The sequence below is a fragment of the Rhopalosiphum padi genome, chromosome 1 (genome assembly GCF_020882245.1).
Source record: "Rhopalosiphum padi isolate XX-2018 chromosome 1, ASM2088224v1, whole genome shotgun sequence".
In the NCBI taxonomy this organism is placed as follows: domain Eukaryota; kingdom Metazoa; phylum Arthropoda; class Insecta; order Hemiptera; family Aphididae; genus Rhopalosiphum; species Rhopalosiphum padi.
This window is the reverse complement of record NC_083597.1, coordinates 1,608,603-1,623,418: the sequence shown is the minus strand read 5'-3', so window position 1 is coordinate 1,623,418 and position 14,816 is coordinate 1,608,603. Positions and strand designations below refer to the sequence as shown.

The 14,816-nt window shown below is 28.6% G+C and overlaps 3 protein-coding genes across 5 annotated transcripts in view; 1 reads left to right on the top strand and 2 right to left on the bottom strand.

The window, feature by feature from the left end:
* Window positions 1–396: 396 nt before the first annotated feature.
* Window positions 397–3,778, bottom strand: LOC132931997 (leucine-rich repeat protein soc-2 homolog). The gene has a single exon (XM_060998159.1). It carries the CDS (start codon window positions 3,616–3,618, stop codon window positions 1,942–1,944), a length of 1,677 nt encoding a protein of 558 aa, XP_060854142.1. The 5' UTR covers window positions 3,619–3,778; the 3' UTR covers window positions 397–1,941.
* A 445-nt stretch (window positions 3,779–4,223) lies between these two features.
* LOC132931999 (26S proteasome complex subunit SEM1) lies at window positions 4,224–5,259 on the top strand. Its single transcript, XM_060998162.1, has 3 exons — window positions 4,224–4,494; window positions 4,592–4,688; window positions 5,118–5,259. The coding sequence occupies exons 1-3, from the start codon at window positions 4,389–4,391 to the stop codon at window positions 5,155–5,157; spliced, it is 243 nt and encodes an 80-aa protein (XP_060854145.1). The 5' UTR covers window positions 4,224–4,388; the 3' UTR covers window positions 5,158–5,259.
* A 3,378-nt stretch (window positions 5,260–8,637) lies between these two features.
* The window catches only part of LOC132931996 (uncharacterized), a 37,107-nt gene continuing 30,928 nt past the window's right edge, over window positions 8,638–14,816 (bottom strand). For all 3 annotated transcript variants that reach the window (XM_060998157.1, XM_060998156.1, XM_060998158.1), the window contains exons 12-17: window positions 13,443–13,548; window positions 13,134–13,362; window positions 12,249–12,448; window positions 11,570–11,740; window positions 10,899–11,069; window positions 8,638–10,139 (exon numbers count right to left, since the gene is read on the bottom strand). In XM_060998157.1, coding sequence (XP_060854140.1) covers window positions 9,866–10,139; window positions 10,899–11,069; window positions 11,570–11,740; window positions 12,249–12,448; window positions 13,134–13,362; window positions 13,443–13,548 — 1,151 coding nt within the window. In that variant the 3' untranslated portion in view covers window positions 8,638–9,865. The remainder of the gene's footprint in view (window positions 10,140–10,898; window positions 11,070–11,569; window positions 11,741–12,248; window positions 12,449–13,133; window positions 13,363–13,442; window positions 13,549–14,816) is intronic.

Here is a 14,816-nt window from a genome sequence, read left to right as displayed (position 1 = left end):
ATCAGCTAGGAAAGTCCTGTAGGATTTGGACTGAAAGCAAATGATCATAGTTTCCTTGGTCAAAAATTATGTGTCAAACTGTCAATCCGTATACGGCACGTATATAGGCAAGTACAACAATAGAACTGCTGTACATGATTGTCAACGAGGAAACTGGTCGACCAATCTTAAATTGTGAAATGATATATCTATATCATAATATCGTCGTAATCTACGATATAGACGCACAATATAGGGCAATAATTTTTCAGGTCAAAAAAGAAAAACGCATTGAACTTATTTATTTAAGTAAAATAAATAAATAAACTTTTTATATATTATTTTATACCTCTTGACAAAAATGTCCATGATTTAAAAAAGAGCAGTTAGGTGAATAGTATAAAAAACAAAATTGAGTTTAAAATAAAATTCATTATATTGCACAAATAATGACAAAAACAATTTTATAAGTAGTACAAGCTCAAAAGGTGGATTTTGACACAAGTACCAATCTAAGAACTTTAATGTTTCTAATACAACTTACTCGTATTTTATTATGATTACACGTTAATACTATATAGGTTAATCAATAACCAATAGATATTATGTCATAAAATTGTAATCATAATATTTATATGAGAACTGTTTTCAAATAAATTAGTTTTCAATTTTTTTTTTAACATTAACATAATATAATAATTATCACACAAAAATAATATTACGTTATTTTTTATCAACAGTTGAAATAATTATATATATATATATATATATATAATGTACACATACGTAATATATGTATATTATACATACATAAAATACATATACATTTATAATTTTCAATTAAAACAAATATTAAATAATACACTATACATTTGCCTATTATGAATAAATAAAAACAAATTAATGAATTTGTATTTAACACACTGATATTCATGGTTTAAATACAATTTCGGGACTGTGGTGAAATTTCCAGTTGACATGCTGAATAAAACAATAGATATCGTTATAAAGTTTATTTTATATTGAATTGTCTAGTAGTTCAGTAAATAATTTTAATAACTTTATGATACAAAATACGCATTATCTAAAATACGATATCAAATTTCAGAATCTGATGAGAGTTTATAATGAAATATCATGGAATCAATATTATCATCTTAAATGCTAAAACTCGCATAATTGTAAATTTTTTTTTTTGTATTATGAAATATAAATCTATGTAAATATACTGACAATTTATTATTTAAAATTTTAAGTATAAGAATAATTATTATTAATTAAAGCATAATGTATTATCTAAGTATTTATCTTTTGATAAATGTGTTTAACTCTAAATAAATTGTGACAACATATAGAATAGGTAGTTATATTTAACTGTACTTCCAAAATTGCTATTTATCGAATGCTTATATAAAGTTATTAAATTTAATTAATAAAATACTGAAAATAATCGGTCAAGTCCATACATTCATCATTAACGAATAAAAATTTTAACTTAATGTTTAATACATACTTTAGTTTAAGTTATAATATTATTGTATACAAATAAAATAGGTACCTATATACCTATTATGTATTGTTTAATAAATATTTCTTGAAAAATTATTTAATAAAACATATCAATTATTTATAAACTCTCATCTTAAAATAATTTCTCTAGAAAGAAATTATTAACACCTCTGATTTCAAATACTTACGCATGTTTGATGCAACTTATAAGAACATAATATTATTCCTACCAAAAATCCCAAGAATTAAAAATACATTTTTTCCTACTTGGTTTCATAATGGAAGTCAGAGTATAATTCACAATATTACTAGTGATCCATTAAAATAGTTTCAATATCTGTGTTAAAATAAACCTTTTAAACACAATAACAAATATTAACAAACTTCTATTAGGCTCACTGCAATATTGTGTTAGAAATATCAAATGGAAATACCACACCAGTTTAAAAGATTTCACAGAGTACGGTATGGGCCATTTACCTTGAGATAAGTCATTACTAAAGATGGACCTCCTTTGACAGCATCTCCAAGTTGACTCAATGGACAATTTTCAATTCCCAACAACTGCAACTTGGAACACAAGGCAAGTTCAAATGGCAAATGATGAAGACTTTGGTTGTCATTAATGTAAAGCGCCTCCAAATTTTCCAGTGTACCAATTTCTTCAGGTAATGTACTGAGCTTGTTTTCACCGACACTAAGGTATGCCAGGTTTGTGAGATGACCAATTGCTCGAGGTAGAGATAGCAATTGGTTTGATTGTAAAATTAATTTTTGCAGTTCTCGCAAATAACCAATTTCCTGAGGTAATGTTTCTAGTTTGTTTTCTTCAAGATCAAGCACTCTGAGTTTTTGAAGATTTCCTATGGTAGCTGGCAGTCTTTTTAATAGATTGTTGGATAAGATCAACACCTCCAATGATTGAAGATATTGTATGTCATCAGGCAATTTGGTAATCATGTTTGTTGCAACATTTAGCTCTACCATATTGGTCCAAGAACCAACATCTAATGGCAGTGATGTCAAGGCATTGTCTTTCATATTTAATTTTGTTAGATAATTAGCTTTGGAAAATATTCCATAGGGTATTTTATCAATTTTGTTATGTTCAAAATTAATTGAGTCTACAGCAATAAATTGTGCAGGCCCTCCAGTAGGATATGCAGTGAAACTATTTCTAGCAAGTGTTATACTGTTCATTTCTTTTAAGTTAACAAGTAGACCATCAGGCAAACAACTTAGCATGTTACCTTCTACATTAAATTCATCCATTCGATTACAATTACTCAATGAATTCGGTAAAATTTTCAATCTGTTGTATCTTAACCCTAAACGTGTCAGAAGTGTAAGATTGCCAATAGTTTCAGGAATGTCGACAAGTTCATTATGTTGAAGGTCTAATGTAGACAATTGTATACAATTTCCTATCTCTTCTGGTAAATGTTCCAAATGATTATGTGACACATCAAACGTAATTAATCTTTCCAGTTTACCAATACCAGAAGACAGTTCTTTAATTTTATTTTCTCGTAAGCTGAGCATGACTAGATTGACTAATTTACTAATGTCATCACTCACTGTACGTATACGATTGAAGCGCAAAAACAGTGTAGTTAATGTATCCAACTTATAGACAACATCTGGTACTTCAGTAAGTTTATTGTGCCTTAGGTCTAAGACTTTAAGACTAGTAAGATTAGCTAGCGAATCCGGTAGACAGGTCAGAGAGTTTTCACTGAGTGCTAAAGTCTGCAAGTTGGTCAGACATCCAATTTCAGACGGCAAAGTGATCAACTTATTACCATACAGATACAATTCAGTCAATTGTGTAGCATCCCTAATGGTTATTGGCACTTTGGTCAATCCTGATTTACTCAAATCTAGGCGCCATTCAGAACTATCATTGCAGTTTTGAATTTCCTTTGTTGCATCTTGAACAATTTTTTTTGTATTTTCTTTTTTAGCAGTCGGCGTGTACAGTTTTTTTGAATCATGTTGCTTGACAGTCACCACTCGAGGTTTCAAGTCCGAAGCCGGACTGCTAGTGATAGAACTTACCGACAACTTTTTCTCCTTCCGCATTTTGTTAGCATCGATCATCTTGACCACGTCTACTTCGCTGGACTTCATCGTTACGATATTAAATTACTATTTACAATAAATTACATGTTCAATTAACGAGGAGAAAGGAAAAACATTTTGAACTTGAATGTTCACTTTAATATAAATATTATTATTTGTGTTTTTATTATTAAATAGTATACAGTTTTTCTCGGATTTATTATTGATTATAGTTTCAGATAAAAAAAGGTCATGGGTGAGAAAACATTGGTTGTAGTTTTTCTGCCATGACTAAGCATCGAAATACTTGAAGACCACACTGAGGAAGTTATGATGAATAATGAATAGTGATGCTCAACATTCGCTGTGCTGCCACTGTATATCTCGTGAAATCCACGACCCTAGATGATAAGGTCGGACAGTCTTCCGTAGCCGATCATGTGAAATAATATTTTAGCTCACGTTCTTAGATTAATGGGATTAAGCATTGATTAGTTAACAAGAATAATTAATTAACTAATTAACTTATTATTTTATTAATAAATCAATCAATGGGTTTAAGGTTTCAATACTGATAATATTATCATCTGTGATATTAACAACAACAATTTTGGACACCAATAACAATGCATTTTAAGGTTAGAGGCATGACTGTTAAATTTCATTGGAGTGTAAAACAAAAACAAACTTCAAACTTCACTAGTCAGTTATCTCATATTCTCATTAGTCATTATCTTTTATATTCGTAAATTCACTAATAATTGCTCTAAAGAAGCGAAAACATTGAAAATTAATAATTTAGATTTTCTGTCCAACAGTCAACCTTTTCTTCATAAACCATGGGTAAATCTACCGAACCCAAATCCGACGGAGATAAGCAAAAGAATACTTTGGACATAGGTCTGTTGGAAGAAGACGATGAATTCGAAGAGTTCCCAGTAGAAGGTAAACCATTCATTACTTTTGGTAATGAATTTATGTTAATATCTTCATAATAATTGACAACTTACTATTAAATATTTATTATTTTTTTTATTTTAAGAATGGACTAGCCAAGATGAAGAAGATAAAGAGGCTAATGTTTGGGAAGATAATTGGGACGATGACAATGTCGAGGATGATTTCAGTGTTCAATTAAGGTAAATATGACTGACAATTAAAGTATACTTTAAAAATTTTTTAATTCATATTGTATTGTATTAAAAATGTAGTATTTATTAAATGCCTTTGATCCAACTATTTTAGGATAGTAAATATATAGTATAATAGTTAATATAAATTATGATTATTATTTTAGATCTATAAAAAATATAATACTCCCTATATTAACTTAATAATATAGTGTTCTGAAAATATTAACTGTATTGCATAATAATATATTTGAGACTAATGATTTTTATAAATGGAAATCTATTTTCAGTTTATATTGTATACTTATTATTAAAAAACATTTCAAATCTGATGGTATTTAATAGTTTTCTATGTCTTTTCCATTATTAAACATTTGATTATAAATGCTTTTGTTTTATTATTATTTAATTTTAACACGTCTTTATTGTATTTTACAGAGCTGAATTTGAAAAGCAAAATATTCCTGCTACCTTTTAAGTCATCTGCTGGTCCATAATATGGTGTGTTTCTTTAAATACGTGTACAAATAAACAATTATAATTTCATACAGTTAATATAGCATTATTACTATTTATTATATTTCTTCTTGTTTAATTTGTAATTTGGAATAGAATATTTTCTAAACATGTACATTATACTAAATATAATATTATAGCTTTACATGATAAAAGTATTTCCAAGTTTTTAATTAAAATGTATAATACAGTAGTTTCATTTATCCGGTCATCGCTAGTCGGATAATTTATATTTCGTACTTTAGTATTTATTTGTATATACATAGTACATACACATAAATATTATATAAAAATGATTTATATCAATATCAATTGTTATCTACTATAAAAAAAATTTCATTCCTTTTAATCTGGATAGAGTTCTGTCCTATCAAGTCCATACCAAAGGGACTCTACTGTAGATAGTAATCTTTTAATAAGTTGCTCTTGTCTATTCAAACATTCCATTTGACAGTGTATTGTTTAGAATAAGTAAATTTTAATTGAGATTCTTAAATTTTTTTATTAATATTAATGCAACAATTTAGAATTTGGGCTTATTTTAGTAAGAAGAACACTTGTCTTCTACATAAATAATTTCATTGAGTACCCAGAAAATTGTTCCCTTCGAAAGTAGAGCTTTTGCCACAAATTTCAACATAATGATTTGTGTATCTAATGTCAAACAATATGGAGAAAAATGCAGTGAATTTCTTAACACTTTCAATAATTCAATACTGCTGACGCGTAAATATGTCAACAGGCCCACTACACATTTACGCATCAGAAACAAATAATATATTTGTATCGGCTATAATTGAATCATTATTTTAATAAACTCTGGAATTTACACAGGCTGTAGACAATGAATTTTTAATTTAATTGTAATGATTAGTTTTAGTTAGAAATCATGGGCAGCATTGGAAGGAGTTAATGGTTTTATTATTATGTAAATATGGAAAAAAATTATCTTCTTAAATCAAATTACCCTTTGAACACATTTTTTACATTATTTGTGATAGACTTCATTATTTTCATATCCTTAAGGATACTTAAAACTTTTAAATTATTCTTATAATTTTTAGATAATAGACAGTATTTTGTCTTACCCACAGCTTAAAAATTAATCTATAAATTAACATACAAATCTTACCAATGTAAGCATTGTATTTTCATTTTAAGTTTTATATAATTATTATTACTTACATATTTCATAGTGCATTTTTTAACCAGTAGTAAGTATAATACATATTTACTGTCCACATTATAATACAACATTTAAAAAAGACCACATTAATTAAATCCTCAAGTCATTCAAAAATGAATTGTATTTATTACAAAATTATAAGAAATTAATATTGCAGTTAATTGATTGTAAATTATTCATTTTTAAATCTTTAAGTGGACATACCATAGAGTAATATAGTAGTATTACTCTATGGGACATACTTACTAGATTGTGCATACACAAAAAGTATTTTAACCTACAGCTATAAACAAGTTAAGCATATCTTAAATACATTTCTACCAAGTATCATTGGATATTCATTGAATATATCTTTTATATTTTTGCTTAAAGATCACAAATAAGGTTATGCATATATATATATACGAGTATGTATTTCAATTAATAAAAATTAAATAATTATCCCAAAACAATTTTTAATTTTCCTCGTGTTATTATTTCCATAGCATTGATGGAATGGAATCACAACATTAATTGTTAAACACGTTTATAGTAAGGATCTGCATATAAAACTATACATTTCATCATTGAACACTGACAGATATGATTTTGTGTAAGTTGTATAGGCATACCTGGATTATGGAGATAAATATTGGTTCTTGTACTCATTTTTTCCCCTAATTTAACTAAAAAATATTGATGTAAAACATTTTAACAATTTTATTTGTTATACAAATACAAGTATTTAAAATAATATATCTTGCATCTAAAAGTAATATCAAATAAGTACCTAGTATCTTTATGAAAATGAATTTGTTATCTGATATCCAAAAATTGTTTTTCAATTATCTTGCCCATCCCTGGTTGTATAATATACAATTGTAATATAAAATATTGATATGGTTTATACTCTGTATTTATTCAAAGATGTTAGATGGTCGATGATTATACTGAAATTGGCTGCTCGGCACAATAAATATGAGGTTATAAAAAAGTTTTAAGCCCATTTTTATTAACAGTTCATTAATAAACGCAAAGAATCGTGAACACAATAAAGCATTTTATGATTACAGCTTTTTATTATTTTAACTGCAAGTAAGAATCAGGATGAATGAGCATATTATAAAATGAAAGTTAAGATTTGAACATCAATAATTTCTTTTCATTCTCCTCACTAATGAATAATAAGTGTGAACAATAAAAAATGTGATGAATACATAAGATTCTGCAAAAAGAATTATCCCCCACACAATATTATGTCTGCAATTAAATTATTTACATAATATTGTATTTGTATACCAATAAATTAAATATTTAATAACTATTATTAGGTAGGTAATTTTATAGTAATGTTTGGCAACAAATGAAAACCTACCAGCAATTTCTATTCAACGCTGATCCAAATGAAGTACATCATAATTTTATTAATTTACAAGACTGATAATAATAATATTTAAATTTTTTTTCATAAACCATTATCTATTCACTTGTAATTCATTTGTACAATAAAGTAAAATTATTAACTTTGAATAACACCCCCCTCCCGCGCACTTAAAAATTCATGGATACACGCCTGTTCATCTTACTAGCTGTAAAGAAAAAAATAATGTATGTACATCAAAGTTACCTACTGTCCTACTTTCTGTTATGCAAATTTACCATGCGATTTTTACATGGAAATAATATTTAGAAAAAAGTTTTAAACTGATACTAGAGTTTCAAACATGTTTAAACATGAGCAAAAATAAAACACAACTTCAGAGATAGAGTGCTTCGAGTTTGTAACCACCTGATTGTTTATAAATGATAAAAAATGGTATTATTTATTTATCTTTATTTTTTTATTCCAACAGTCACATGTCATCTATTTATACATGTATTGCTCAATAAACGGTATAATCATATAAACATAATAAAATGTTTAGTAAACGTTCCTGTTTCAAACTTTTTTCAATCATGGCACATTGTTGCACTATTGATTACGATTAACATAATTTTAACAAACATACAATCATCAAGTTTGTAATAATAATGTTATACTTAATATGAAGTGATTAATGTTTAGTTTTAATATAACATTAAATATTATATTATTATGTATTATAATTTAAAATATATTAATATATATTTTTTTAAATATGTTATATTTTAACATTGGAAAACTGGGACATCATGTAGAATATTATATTTAATTGATGCTGATACTCTGTTAACATAATTGTTTAGATGTATGGTAAATAATAAAAAAATACACAAATAAAATAAAAATACCAAGTGTTTAAAAGCAGTCTTATTTGTTTAATTAAACAAAAAATAACAAAAATAAAATCTTAAAGGACCTATGATTAAAGTCTATAAACTGAAATATGATAGAAACAAAAAAAATGATAATTTACAACATAATATGATATCATAAACCTTATACTTATATAAAGCAACATAATATTAATCAAAGCTATTTTTTTTGTTTAAACGAAGGAATAATTATTTTCAAACATTAGGCTTGGGGTATACAAGAGCACAGTGGATAGTAAGACACACGACGTCCAGTATATAGGACACGGGTCATTCGACACACATGTCGAGACCTTTTTTGTTCAAATCTGTTGCGCAAGAGCCGAACAAACAAGGTCTCAACGTCAATTAAAATTAAAAAAAAAAACAAAACGATAGTAGAAAAATGTTGTAAAAAATAAAAGATATGCTCTATAATCTAAGTATTAATGTAATAGTAATACTTTTACTTTTTTTTATTACAAAAAGTAGTTTTCTCGTAAATAAGCATTATAAATAAGGCATCGACTCTTGTAACTAGAATATATATTATTATATACATACCTATTACTTATTAGGTATGTATAAGAAATTTAGTTAAAATTACAAGAAGGGCTATGTGTTTGAATAACAAATATTTACGTGATTTATAAGAACATAAAAATTAATTTTTCACAGTGCACAAGAACAACACAACACAACATATCATAAAAAGCACCTAACGACACGTCCCCCCATAAGTGCGACTGCAGATAATAGTTTTATTTTTTGTAAAGTGCGAATTTCATTTCGTAAAAAGAAAAAAGACTAGTGTAAATTGTTAAGAATAAAAAAACAAAACAAAAAAATAATCAACGAAGAAAAACAAACAAAGCAGCAAATCGACGATTGCGCTTGGACGCCTATATTATTATGATGTGCACGCAACATCATAACATTCATAACACTATCCCATCATCACGAACCGTCGGTCAATATTAATGTAATAGTTTGCAAAACATATTAAACAAAAACAAAAAAAATGTACATAATATTATCGTAGTAGTACTCTATACACGGAATAAACACAAAATACAAGGAAAATGAGACCATTAAAAACGAAAGAGAAACATATTAATAGACGATAAATTAAACGCGCAAATATAATCAAAGTCGATTATTATAATAATATTAATAATATCATTGCGGAATGTGCCGGGCGGCCACTATACACGACAACCACCGGTGAGTCTCACTTAGAAACCATCAGTACGGATGACCTGGGCACGAGACCTTTGCGCGCGCCGCGACAACAAAGTATCCATTTGTCGTCCACGTCCAGGACGAGCTGCAATTTCTCTCCTTCGTTGAAAGACAGATGTCCGTTGTCGGCTGACAGCCGGTGTGAAAGGGTCCGCACGTAACGAACGGGCTCCCCCCTACAGGTCGTCGTCGTCGTCGTCCTTTGCGATAAGCTGCTGGGTCGTGTAGCTTTCGAAGCGGACGCTGGCGGCGGTTTTCTAATTCTGAAAATTCAGAGAAACAGTCATGAGTCGGTACATGATTATAATACTATAGGGTCTTCGACGTTTGTAATAGAATGACCATCACTCGTTTAAAAAATCCAAAAAATTAAAATTAATTACACAAAAAAATCCGCATATTATTAACCCTAAATTATAAAAATGGTCAGTTTTTTTTAATAATATTATATAATTATTTTAAAAATTTAAACACATAACGTGGTTTGAGACTCTAAATTGAAAATTAAGGTATTAGCTCACAGTTAAATACACTAAATACAGAAAGATTTACCGCGAGCTTGAAGCTCACCTCCATTTTTACCTTTTTAATAATACATTTATTCTTATACTGATTTTTGGCACTTTTAAGTATACTAATTAAGGACTTAAATTTTCAATTATTTAGATTTTTTTTTAAACTATTAAGGAGGAGCGATACAAACTGCGGGCGGCGTAAAAAGGTTAAAATAATACAAATTGTATACAAATGTACGATATGCTTATATTCAAAAATTGAATATCTATGTTATTGAGCATTACTTTGGGCACATAATAATATAATTTTAAATATATTTATAATTAGTAAGTAATTTATATTATTATTATTATTATTATTTTGTTATTTATTAGCTTAATAAAGCCTCCGTCATCTATAGGCTCTAGAACCACTAAGTTTCACGCTACGCTATCACACAATTCAAAATCGCCAAATAAGTAATATACGTTGTATAGTAGTCGAGTATAATAGAGGTGTACACCGACCTGTTGGAAGTGTGTTCGATTTTATTGTTGGTATTGCCAGACGGTGATGTCGGGGAATCGGCTCTGTAAGTGGCCGTCATCGGACGCTTACTGTTGCCGAATGCATCGGGACCCGGTTGTTGGACCGGCGATAAAACTGGCCGTGGTATGCGTGACTTGACAGCGGCTCTCCTGTGTAGGGCGAAATCGATGGTTCGATTAAACATTTTTTTAATAGATAGCAGTTTGACTTTGACAACTGCTTTTGATGCATATAATATGCTTTTTAAGTTTTTATGTTATTATACGAGTTTGGCATCTCCTTTAGCGCAATATGTATTTTCTCTCTCAGACTCACAAGCAACATAATTTATAAAAAACCATTCAAGTAAAATCAGTTTTTATGATTTTTGAGTAATCTTAGAAAAATTAACCTATTAAAAAATTGTAGAAGATAATATTATTGAGGGTTTGACAAGACCATGATGAGATTTTAATATGTGTGTTTAACGCAGTTCAACAACGAATTTATCAAAAACGTAGTTGATAGTTAATACTATTAAAACGTAATGACAAATTTTCAAAAATCCAATTATCAGTGTAGCATTTATATCATTATCAATATGTAGTTACTAGGTATACACTAATCAGTACGCCGGTAGCAAGTAAAAAATATATTACAATATAAATACCTAGCGCTCGTCGACTCGCCCCGAGGTCCATCAAAATCAGGGGTGTCTAACGTCAGGTCCTTGGTGCTAAGCAGCTCCCATTTCATCTGAAGCCGTCTGAACCGCTGTCCTTTCACGGGCGTCTCCTTGATGCCGTCACTGCTACTGTGGCAAGGCTCGGTCGTTTCCGGTCTGTTAAGAACATATCAGCCATACAAATTATGAAAACCGAATCATATAAAAGAGACAGGAGAGGGATTGAAGTTTGAACAGATCAGAAATTCCTAAACATTTCATGGCACTATATACTATAATTTAGAAGTAATCGCGAGAATGAAAGTACTTTAAGTATCTAATAATCAAATCATTGACCTCTCCTCTCACCATGTCGTTGCGCCTAAACTGAATTGTCTTATCACTATTATAAGGCTAGAAAAAAGTTAAATATCATTATAAAATCCGTTGTTTTAATTATTTTCAAATTTGAATTTGAATTGTTTTGAAATAAACAATTAAGTTTCACTGTTAAAATTTTCTTATTTTATTTGTTAAAAATGCGTCTTCACGCAACAATTTATAATGAGGTTCTGATGTAAAAATTAAAACTTAACTTTTCTTAAAATGTTATACTTTCACTTTCTTAGTATTACATTATATTTTATTCTTATATTTTAGATTTTAGTATATACACTACACTCACTGGATCCTCTCGTCAATATTGTCCAGCCGTTCGAAGGCCGTTGCCAGCTTAGAACCCATGTGCACGCCACTCCAACGTTTGCTAGCCGTACCCGCGACGTCTACCGTTGTTTTAGCGGCTGAATCGACGTACGACCTAGGCCTGGAAGTTTCGTTTTCCAACGTCCGCGCGGTTTTTTTCAGTAACCACGACGTCCGGTTCTGTGTTTATTTTTGAAACAAAAAATACGATCGTTATTTACGAAACAATATACTCTTGTCAGTGACGTAATTAGGGATTTTTCTCGGGACCTCGGAGTATTTTATAAGTAAAATAAGGTTCTGGAATGATCTATCCCACTCACAGGCACTTTTACGGGTGGGGGGTCAACCCCCCTGAAATAATTTTGAGTAACGAGGAAGAAATTGTTTTATTATCTTGCGGTACAATTTGTATTGCTATATTTTGTAACCCCCCCCTCCTGTAATTTTATTTTGTATACGTGCCTGCTCACTCATTACCCTTTAATTACGCCCCTGACACTTGTATGCATTGGAGACAATACAGTAATATTTTATTTTTTTATCGCTGACCAACAATAATATATTAAGAATTAAATATATTTCAATAAAATTTTAAGTAAATTTGGTTTAGGTTTTTTTTCATCAATCGTGTTGTGTGGAATCATTTCAGATAAATTTCAGGAGAAAAAAACAATAATAATTCATTAGTAACATATTTGAAAACCATATAAACAAAACGCTAATGTTAAAATAATTCCATTAGTAATTATGATAAATTACCAAAATCACATTTCCAAAAAAAGTTTTATAAAATTGCGTTGTTGGCTCACAATAAAAAGAAATTCTCAAATTATACGAAAATTAGTTGGCAGAAAACACTTGCGTTTATGTTGGATAAGCTTTCGTGGAGTTTTCGACATTCGTACAGTGGATCGAAAGCGGGTCTGTACTTGGCCAAAGGTCTAGCCGAAGCAATCAAACGATCCACGAGATCCCTGTGTAAGGTGCACCCAAAATTGGCGCGGACAAATAGCGCGTTCCGATTATAGTATTTTTGCCATACAGATTCGCGAGTTCTCATATAACTCAACCAAGCGTCCAAGCCTCCAACACTAAAACGAATATATTACAATATTAAGATATTTTTTTTTTACAATAATACGTTTCGTTTTTAGGTTCTATCGATGCTCACTTTAACAGGCCGAAAATAAATGCATTGAACTTCATTACACCCTCGTTGAGTGCCAGTTCATTGTTGACCTTTGCCGTCAGTTCATTGAGCGCTGAAGAAAGAACACCTAAAATAAATAATAAATATATGAATAGATATGTTTAAATCAGACAACCCAAAATTATTTACACTTAAGTCATAGTTGTAATACTGTAAATGCATTATAAATTTATAAATTAATGTTAATCCATTTCCAATTTCTCCAAGGAAAAGAGGGTTACTACATCTCTCAACAGTATTCTAAAATATTTTTATATAACTATGCAATTCTTTTTTATATGAACTATATTACTATATTATACTATAACTATAAACTATATTAAACTAAAATCGTCTTATATATGCACTGTATACATAAACGTTACGAAACTAGTTGAGCTTTGGGTACAAGGACAGCTTATTATTTCACTATAAATATTAGTAATAAGTCTTGAATTTATGTTAAATATATATAAAGTAAATGCATATATGCATGTATATAATTGTAAGATGTAGAACTAACATGGGTTTTTCATCTCATGCTGTAGCCACATTGGCTATGGTTCATCATATAACTTAGAATTTGTTAATTTTGTCAATTGGTATTTTAGTAAAAAAAAGAGATTTATTGTTGATATATTATATACTTAATTAATAACAAACGTGTTTAGAATAAAAAAAACTAATGATAATAGATTACGGCAGTTGATATGACGAGATATCTATTCTAAACTTAAAAAAAATTGAAAAAAATAAAATATTAATTAACCGCTTAAAATAGTTAAAACCAAGTTTCTTCATATCTATTATTGTCGACTGATTGACTGTATCTAATAGATTAATATGATAAACATTGACGACATTGTATTTACTATTTTCCATGTTATTACTTATTAAACTGTTAGAATGTAAATGTACTAACACCTAAAAGTTAATTTAAAAATGTATATTTCATATTGCATGTCTATTAGTTATAATATACTTATACTATATAACTCTAAATTTAACTATTTAATATTACATAATACATAATACAGAATCGTTGTAATTAACGAAATAAATATCAAAACGAGAATTAACAAAATGCGGGTAGAAGTGTCATTTATGATTAATCATTATATGGGTGTATCCATATTATATTTTTACGTTAAAATAATGGATTACGGATCGTATAGATAACATAAAATTGTTTAATACTAGTTTTACTTTTTGAATGACATCAAACGTTAGATTAGTGCAATCTTAAGTCAACGATAACAATTTTTGTTTGTTTCCTGTTGAAAATGAGAATAAGTATTATTTTTATTTTTTATTTTATAGTATGTCCACAAAAAAAAAATAGAAAATAAATAATAA

Coding starts and splice junctions, on each gene's coding strand:
- LOC132931997 (XM_060998159.1), bottom strand. CDS start 3,618: ATGAAGTCCAGCGAAGTAGACGTGGTCAAGATGATCGATGCTAACAAA.
- LOC132931999 (XM_060998162.1), top strand. CDS start 4,389: ATGGGTAAATCTACCGAACCCAAATCCGACGGAGATAAGCAAAAGAAT. Junction 4,495..4,591: donor CGAAGAGTTCCCAGTAGAAG/GTAAACCATTCA, acceptor TTTTATTTTAAG/AATGGACTAGCCAAGATGAA. Junction 4,689..5,117: donor GATTTCAGTGTTCAATTAAG/GTAAATATGACT, acceptor TGTATTTTACAG/AGCTGAATTTGAAAAGCAAA.